Genomic DNA, 9763 nt, shown 5'->3' with positions numbered 1-9763 from the left:
CTACACAGACAGAAAGAAGTTTCATATATGTTTATTATTTGAAAAAGCAAAATTTGAAAATTTGATATTTTCTTGTTTTCAAGCAGTAGTCTTAGGAATCAGAACATATATGTTAGAGAATGTGTTTTATTAATAGGCCTTATCCAGGCACTTAGCTATTAAATGTTGGTGGGGGTGGGGGGAGCCTCCACAGAGGTGTGCTAGAGATACTGGACTTTACCTCCTTGATTAGAGGTTACTACCGCAGCAAACTAACCTGCAAGATGGATCATTGAGATCAAAGGCTATAAGTTATGATGTTTGCTTTTGAAAAAGTCAACTCTACTCTGAACATCATAGTTTGCAACTTTCAACTGGAAGCTACAACATGGATTCATGGTCTCTGTCTTGGTTTTTGTTCCTGGGCAACCTTCTCATGGTTGCTGGCTGGGTAAGAAAACAATGTATAGAAAACAATTAGAAAAATTGGGGGGCATTTGACATCAATCATTAAGGAAAATTTGTCCTTTTTATGTTTATTATATGTTTCAAATGTTAATCTCAATTGAATTTTTTAATTTTTATTTTTACTTGTAGGCAGGGGCTAGAAGGATTTAGGGAAGCAGTTTTACCAGACAGAGAATCAGAGACATTGACATAAAATTATTATTATTTTTTTCAGTTTCAATGTCATGTAACAAGTTTTCTTTTGATAAGATGGAAAATATGAATTTTGAAAATCATTCTATTTTTACTGTTGAAGAAATATGGATTGATGCTAGAGTAACTTGACACAGGAATGAAGTATGAAAAATGTCATAGGCATAGTCAAAACTTTCTGTTTTAATTTTTATTTTTGAGACAGGGTCTCACTAAGATGCTGAGACTGACTCTGAATTTGTGATCTTCCTGCCTCAGCCTCCCAAGCTCCTGGGATTACGGGAGTGTGCCACCATGCCTGGCCTGTGAACACTTATAAAGTTTTATAGCATGGCATTTCTCTCCTACATCTTTATCAATTTAGACTAATTTTCCTATAGAAACACAGGCCAGCCCAAGGTTTAAATGAACTTTCAAATGGGTGGGGGAAAACCTTTGGCTGTGGTTTAAAATAACAGTTATTATGTTGAGCTGGCAGTCAATGAGTAAGAGCTAGAACTGCAAATAAGAGATACTTTTAATACAGGTTAAAGCTGTAGTTAGGAACAAGTACTTTAACTTTATTCTGTAGGCTCACCGGCATTCTTCTGGGTGTATGGCTGCGTGTGGTCATAGTAGAAGACACTCAAGGCACTTGCTGATGTAAAAAATGATGGTAACCTAATCAGGTCATTCTCCAACATGTTAGCATTCGTATGATTCTGTTTAGACATAAAGGCTGTATCTGAATAAAATTGGACCTTACACTTGGGTGACAATTTATTACATTTTACGATGCATGTTTCACGTAACTCTTGTAATACTCATGTAAAGCAGATATCGACCATATTTTACAGAGAGTCTAGTACCAGGAAGGTAAACTAAATTACTGTTAGCTGATAAAGCCAGTAAGACAATCCACATCTACCGTGTACTAGTTTCTTCACCTTTTATACTAGATCACACCAACTAAAAATTTTCTAGGTTGACTCAGTTTTTTTCCACTGGGCATGTAGTCTGAATTCTAGTGGTCATTTGTGGAAAACCTATTTTCAGGGAAAAAAAGGCTTTTCATATCAAAAAAAATGCCCATTTATTTTTTCCTCAGGTATTTGTATTATTGTTGAAGGCAGAATCTTAGGAGAGACATGAAGTCTTGAGGAAAATTTCCTTTAAAAGCCTTGTTATAAATGACAATATTTCAATATTGGGAATGCATTTTTAGGCTTTTCAAGTATTGCTGCATGAATCCTTTAGAAGATCATGTTTAAGGTAAACAGTGATTTGAGGGCCAGAGTTGTATGTTCTGCTTTCTTTTCAGCTTTTGAAGTTTATTTCCTTGTTTCTTTTACCTTCAAATTCTTTTAACAAGCAGTTTCAGTTTCTATTGAAAGCAAGAAGTCTATTTGCAAAAAAAAAAAAAAATCTTAGATTTCCAACTTAGCTATCTCAGTTACATGCCAGAAACGAATACATAATGATAATGAAGAAAGAACAACAGTGAACGTCTGGTTATAAATTGGAAACAAGAAGACCATATATATCGTGGCATCCCAATAATATCTTTTTTTATATATTTATGTTTGTTTCCCAGCCAGTTCAAGAAAACTTTGGTGAGTCTATTTTGAGTTTTCCTCTAGATTACAGTAAAAGAAGGTAATGTGGATAGTGAAATGACTGAATAACCTAGGATGTGTTTACTCCTAAGCCTAATGCATAATCGCTTATGTAGCACTGATGTGTAATTGCAGTGAACTTTGATTGAACACTGGCCTCTTGAATTAGCAAGGGAATGTTTGTATATATTGTCCTCCTTCCAGGGTCCATATGTTCAGCAGAAAAAGAGATGGTGGCTCAGGGAAGGCCAAATACAGTGACAGACAGCCACTCCATAAATGCTTGCCTTTGTTTTTGTTATTTTGAGTTAAATCAGATGAACCTGATAATACAGGCTGTATTCTAAACATTTGTTTCCTATTTAATGTAGTCATTCAATCTGGTCTTTGAAGGTTAATAATACATAGAATGACCAATTTCTTATTCCTGAGTCATTGGACAGGACAGAGTAAATATCAAAAGCCCTTTCTTTAGTTCCCTGTCTGGCTGATGGGAGGCCATAATCAATTAACTAATTGATTAAGACACTGAATCAATCAACTGGAATAATCAATTGACGTTGAATCAGAATCTAGTAGTCACTTATCTGAGGCAAAATAAACTTGTTTACTTTTGATTATATAATTGATAAATATTTTCTCCTACCCTAAACACAATGTTCAACTTACTCTTTCTTTGTTATTTTGGTCAAAGATATAGATGGTGGAACTGAGCAGGACATTTTCAATATCAATGAAGGTTTGTACATCTCTGTTTTTTTTTAACCACATCTTTTCTTTTATTTTTTTAGTTGTAGTTGGACACAATACCTTTATTTCATTTATTTATTTTTATGTGGTGCTGAGGATCAAACCCAGAACCTTGCACACACTAGGCAAGCACTCTACCACTGAGCCACAACCCCAGCCCTAACATCATCTATTATGTAGAGAGTTTGAACTCAATTTACTAACATGAATTTTTCTTCTTCACTCTTCTCTTAGATTTGCATCTGGATCTTTTTGAGGGAGACATCAAACTTGATGGGGTGAGTTGCCAAAGAACAAGGAAGATTCTTCTATTGATTGCAGAAAACTTATACACAGTGTCTGAGGATGAAGGGCAGCATGGGTTTTGCTCATTCCTGCCTAAGGGCACAGAACCTTGGAGACACATTACTCAATGAATGCATGTCCTTGAAGGGACTCATAACAGTGTCTTCATCTTCCATTCCTCAGATTTCTGTGTGGTTAAAGCCACCATCACTCTACCATGGATGGCTTGATCTTATTGGTCTGACTGCTTTTCATTTTTGGAGCAATGTGGGAGATTTTCATTTTGATGTAGAACTCCATTGATTCAATCTAGTTGAAGCAAATTAAGTATATTTGTAAACCTCTTCAATGAGTCGGGCTTTTTGCCATAAGAAATAGGTTTGATGACCTCTCAGCTAAAAATAATGTTCCCAAGTAAAAGTTGTCCCAAACCTGTTCACACAGAGCACTGCTGATTCTTATCTAGCCATCATGACACATATTTAGATTTTATCCAGATTTATGGGGACTTCAAAGTTCCCTATTACAAGCACTATTTTTTTATGAAGATATAAACATCTTATTTTAATAGTAGTTTTTTTAAAAAATCTTTATTCTATTTATTTATTTTTATGTGGTGCTGAGGACTGAACCTATGCAAGCCCTGTACAGCTGAGCTACAACCCCTGCCCAATAGTACTTTTTTTTAATGCATAAACATTTTATTTTGAAATGTGTGCATGTTTCTGCTCAGAGAATTTAATACCTCTTGTCCCCCACTCTTGTTTTAAAAAATATTTCCAGTTTTGAATCCATGCTACCTATATCTGTATGAACTACAAGCACTATTTTTTAAAGACAAGATAGAATTTATCAGGCTGAGTTTGTAGCTCAATTCTAGAGCGCTTGCCTGGCATATGTGAGGCAATAGGTTTGATTCTCAGCATCACATATAAATAAATAAAATTAGGTCCATCAACAATTAAAAAAAACCCAAAATTTAAAAAAATGATATAATTTATTGTCCACCAGATTCATAGAGATTTTTTTTTACCTTACTATCCATTTGGTGATGATAGAAAAAGAGATGCTTATTTATGACTGGTTTTATCAAATATTTTTATATAGGAGAATGCACAACCCTAACAAAAAGACAGAGAACTTGACAAGAGCCATCATGATTTAGAATACTTGTACCCTTTGACCTAGAAATTATCCCGTAGAATTTTTCAGGAGAATTCTGCTCTTCCTTCAGACCCACTCCATCACCTCCTGCACCCCAGAAAGACTGCTCACCTGCAGCTATGGGTTACACATCTGTGTCACCTGCTCAGCTCTAGAATACTGTCTTCCCCTCTGGGTATAAGCTCCATGAAGTTGGAGACCTTGGTGTACTTCTTACAAAGGGATTCCTTTTCTCTAGAATAATATTTGATGTATTGGCTGGATGGATACATGAAGAAAATATTTTTGTTTTATATTGTAAAATTTAAAATCATTACAAAATTTTGAAGACTTTGGCTCAGCTGACATGTGACTTTTTCTGATGTTGTTAAATTCAGGTTTTTGAGGTTTTGTTCTCACTTCATTCTTATATATTTCTTTTTAAAAACTTTCTTTTCTCCCTCCCTCCCTTCCTTCCTTCCTTCCTTCCTTCCTTCCTTCTTTCCTTCCTTCCTTCCTTCCTTCCTTCCTTCCTTCCTTTTCCTTCCTTCCTTCCTTCTTTCACTGGGACCTGGGGATTTAATCCAGGAGCACTTTACCACTGACCTACATCCCTAGCCCTTTTTATTTATTTATTTTGTGTTAGTGTCTCACTAAGTTGCTAAGGCTGGCCTCAAACTTATGATCCTTCTACCTCAGCCTCCCCAGTCGCTGTAATCACAGGCTTGCACCACCATGCTGGGCAGTGATATTTCTCTGTCAACTTTATGAACAAAATGATAGGAATTAGTTATTTTTTTCCTACGAACTTCATTATATTATGATAAAAGTAGGGGTACACACACAATTTGTTTGGGCTAGCTGGGAGAGCTTTAAACTTCATTTATTTCTAGATTAATTATTGATCATTTTTTCCCCTAATTCATTTAACTAACCCTTTCACATCTATTTCTGACAGGCACAGGACAGAAATTCTATTATTGGAGATACATACAGATGGCCTCACGTCATTCCATATGTTCTAGAGGATAGCTTGGGTTAGTATGCACCTCAGAGTGTCCATAGCTAATCCATGTTCCTCACAGAACACGATGACAACCTATATAAGGGTAGGCTCGTGTGGCATTTAAGGTTTTGTGTCTTTGTTTGTCTGTGAGCTGTGTACATTTACTTTAAAAAGGAAGCAAATGAACACTGAAAAAATCCCATGTGATTCAGCCTGAAATTTGATGTGTTTTGATTAATATTGGGATCAATTCAACCAACATTTATGCAGAGCTTAAATGTTATTGGATACTAGGGGCATAAAGATTAGGAACATACTCTGTATTTTAAGGCATTAGTTTCTCATATGTTCAAGTTTTAAATATGAGTAAAAAGCATAAATAACCAACCAAACAAAACTTTAACGACGACATTGTTTTACCAACATTTTATTTTGCCAAGACAGGGATTAACAAGAACACACTATCTTTTATCGTTGTGTTTTCATAAAACAAATAACATTATTAGTTCAGTGTTAGGTCACTAAAAAGTCAGAAAAACCTAATGCAAAACTAAGGACAGCTTTTATGTATTTATTTATTTAGGGTACCTGGGATAGAACAATCCATGGCTGCTTAACCACTGAGCCACATCTCCAACCCTTTTTATATTTTATTTAGAGACAGGGTCTTGCTAAGTTGCTTAGGGCCTCACCAAGCTGCTGAGGCCAGCTTTGAACTTGCGATACTCTTGCCCCATCTTTCCGAGCTGCTGGGATTACAGGTGTGCATACCCGGTGACCAGCTATGGACAGCTTTTTGTATCCAGTTGTGATAAAAAAAAAAAAAAACAACCCACACATTGTCCTCATTTTACCTGTGGACTGGTGACTGTGATGTTATTGACCAGGATCAGTTTAGATATTGCTCTTTGAGAAAACGTTGGGGAGAAAAAAAATGATGTTTCCTTAAACACATTTCAGTTGAGATTCAGATAAATCAAAATTTAATTAAAATAGAAAAAGCATTATGGTTAGTGATATGTTCAAAGAGCTCTGAGGGCACATTGGAGGAAATTTCACTCAACCTAGACATAAAGGCATCTGCAGTCAGGAGAAGATGACAGTATGTAGCAGGGCTGTGGTGAAGGTCCTGCAGATCGTACCCCATACATTTGTGCTTGGAAGAGGGAGAGGTGGGATGGAGCCAGGTTTGTGTTCTGTTCACCAGAAGACATTTGTTTCTTTGAATGAACAGGTTGTTCACCCACCTGGCCATCCAGCACTTGCAGCACCGCATCTGTCCAGATGAGGAGTCCCTTTCCAATTGACCCCATCTGGGCTAGTAGGGCCTCTGATAACAAGAGAAGGGTACTTTAGGCAGGTGGCCCACTATGTGCAAAGGGATTAGATCTTTCTTCTGTATTAATTCCAAAAATTCTGGAAGAAATTGATGGAGATGGGAGAAAACTCCTACTTGGAATTCAAATTGAGATTCTTAAACTAATGACAGCAAATAGATAGTTGTGACGCAGATTAGGAAGAACTTGAATCTTGGTATAAGACACCTTGGTGTGTATACTGATGGTAAGGTAGAGCAAAAAAAAATTTTTTTTTATTGTGAAGGTAAGAGAGTCATCCTTTCATTTTATAATAATTACTGTGCTTACAGTATAAAGATGTTATTAGTGGGGCAAAAAGACAGTAGGAGATCATTTAGAAGACTATCAAAGAAATTCAGGGAAGAAATGAAGAGATTCTGAACCAAGACTATCTCCAGGAGATAGAAAAGAGTGGATAAATCTAGAAGAGACTTAGGAGGCTACTGTCAGCTTTGGTGATTGACTACGAGAGTCAAGAAGATGGTTAGTAAAGATTGGATCTTAGTCAACTGGGTAGTGCCTTTAACAAGAATGGAGAATATATCTTTTAAAAAATTCTTTTAAAAATATCTATTTACTTATTCTTTTTAGATATACTTGACAGTAGAGTGTATTTTGACATATTATCCATACAGGGAGTATAACTGATTCTAATTAGAATCCCATTCTTGTGGCTGTACATGATGTGGAGTTACACTGGTCATGTATTCATAGATGAACATAGGAGAGTCACATCCAATTCATTCTACTGCCTTTCCCACGCCCATTCCCCCTCCCTTCCCTTCATTCCAAGACTAGAGAATATATCTTAAAGAGGGTAGGTTAGTTTTCTGGAAGTTATTTGTCGGCATACAGAATTTAAATTGCATCTCTAACTTGTGGTAGTGATATCAAATAAAGTGTTGATGTGTGGTCTGATCATTAAAGATACAGAAATATTTGAGAATCATTAGGATGTAAGAGATAGTTGAAGCCATGGGTGTGAATGAGTGCCTCTCACAGTGTCTTGTCAATAACTGACACTTCACAGATAACTGGATTATACTGAGCGATCCAGAAAGATTGTGTTGAGTGAAAGGAGAGCCAAAGATGGAACTCAACCTGGGAGAACAACTTTGGAATTGTTACAGGAGCAAGATCTGATCAAAGTTATTGAGAAAGGAGGACTGGCCTTAAATGTGTATAAAAAACATAGTGGGCTAGAGAAAACCAAGGCAGGAATAATTAACAGTGTTAGAAGCTCTCAGAACTCATGGAATATGAGGAAAGAAAGATGTTCCTTGACTTTTGGAGTTGGGAAAAATCTGAAACACTTAAAGGATTTTTTTTTAAAAAAAATTTGAAGAACTTTTATATTTAATTTTTATATATATCTTTAAAAATATTTTTGTAATATATTCAAATTAATGAAAGACAAGTGCACTTTAATCTGATTATATCACTTAGTCTATTTTTGCATGTATTCCAATCATGCCTAAATATCTATTTTTAAGTAACATTATAAACAATATGAAAAATGTCTTGCAGGTAGGAGCTATTTTTCATCTTATGAATCTGAGGGCATATTATAGGCAGTTAAATATTTTAAAAATAAATAAATAAACATATTATCTGAATTGGATGTAATAGGTTGAAAATTCAGCCTAGATCCAAAATGTGCACATTTTACATAGTCCTAATCATGATGTTTTAAGGTTTTTGTTCTGCTTTTTTCATTTTGTATTATTGCATTTTTTTCATGTTACATAATCTTTTTAACAGAATGAAACTTCAAATTTTTGTAGGTCAATTTTTATTTTCAATTATGTGATTTTGATTCTTATTTAGAAAGTACTTTATCTCCATGTAATATGGTAGAATCAAATTTATTTTCTGCATTCAGAATAAGAGAAGTGTTTCCTCACATTTCAGAAATGTGAAACATTTCCAAGTAACTCAAACTAAGGAAATTATTGAGAAAGGCCACTCTCACATGAAGCAAAAAATGACTTCTGGAAAGTCTTCTTTCTCAGGCTCTCGTAGGCCTACCTAAGAAATTGTATCGTAGGGCTGTAGATGAAACTTCAGCTGTGGTCTGGCTGGTAGATGTGGCCCCTCTGAAAGGGGTAACACTTGGAGCATCCATTTCTAGCTTCTAGTGAGTAAGTTACAATTCCTTGCCTGAGTGCTCAGTTTTGGAGAAAAATCTTATGGGGTGGAGGCTAGATGTGAATTAAGTGAGTGTGAAAATGAAGTGGAAGGGGGTCTGAACCTGAAGAGACCAAAGAGGGGATGATAATCCTGCATAATTGCTGGCTGAAACCCTAGGATTTTCAGGGACTTACCCTTTTCCTTGGGAGCCAAGGTGGTTGTTGTTTTTTTTAAATTGGTACATTATGATTAAATATAATAGTGTGATACATTATGCCATATTCATACATGCACAAAACATAATTTGGCCAACTTCATTTCCCAGTATCTTTCCTTTCCCTCCTTTTTTGGGAGCCAAGGGACTTTTATGACATGATCCTGGTGGAGCTTTTCTACATCCATGATGCAATCAATAAAGGCTTGTGGTAGGACAGGCATATGGCAAACGAACATCTTATCATGGTAGAGGTCTTTCCTGCTAATACTACTCTCATGTGTACTCACATATTGCATTTTCAAAACAGTCCAACATGGGTGGAAATTCTCATCAATTTTGATGAAAGGCTTAGATTAGCAAGTCCTGCTTACTTTCTATTCTAAAATGGTGATGTTGTGGTTGGTTTAATCCAGGCTTATTTTAAGAAAAAGTTTGATTTGAAATAGTGATACAAATGTGATATTTTTAGTTCAGAACATTTTATTTATTTATTTATTTATTTTTTGGTACCAGGAATTGAACCCAGGGGTGCTTAACCACTGAGACATATCCCCAGCCCTTTCTCTCTCTCTCTCTCTCTCTCTCTATATATATATATATATATATATATATATAGAGAGAGAGAGAGAGAGAGAGAGAG

At 35.6% G+C, this 9763-nt stretch overlaps 1 protein-coding gene across 1 annotated transcript in view; it reads left to right on the top strand.

Annotated features, from left to right (window-relative positions):
- Positions 1-367: 367 nt before the first annotated feature.
- The window catches only part of Mep1b (meprin A subunit beta), a 28406-nt gene continuing 19010 nt past the window's right edge, over positions 368-9763 (top strand). Inside the window, exons 1-5 of the mRNA XM_048806589.1 lie at positions 368-430; positions 2213-2231; positions 2929-2973; positions 3219-3262; positions 5371-5449. Coding sequence (XP_048662546.1) covers positions 368-430; positions 2213-2231; positions 2929-2973; positions 3219-3262; positions 5371-5449 — 250 coding nt within the window. The remainder of the gene's footprint in view (positions 431-2212; positions 2232-2928; positions 2974-3218; positions 3263-5370; positions 5450-9763) is intronic.

Source organism: Marmota marmota, unplaced genomic scaffold, assembly GCF_001458135.2.
Source record: "Marmota marmota marmota unplaced genomic scaffold, marMar, whole genome shotgun sequence".
Taxonomy (NCBI): Eukaryota; Metazoa; Chordata; class Mammalia; order Rodentia; family Sciuridae; genus Marmota; species Marmota marmota.
Note: the sequence above shows the minus strand (reverse complement) of the source record. Positions and strands in the feature narration are given on the sequence as shown.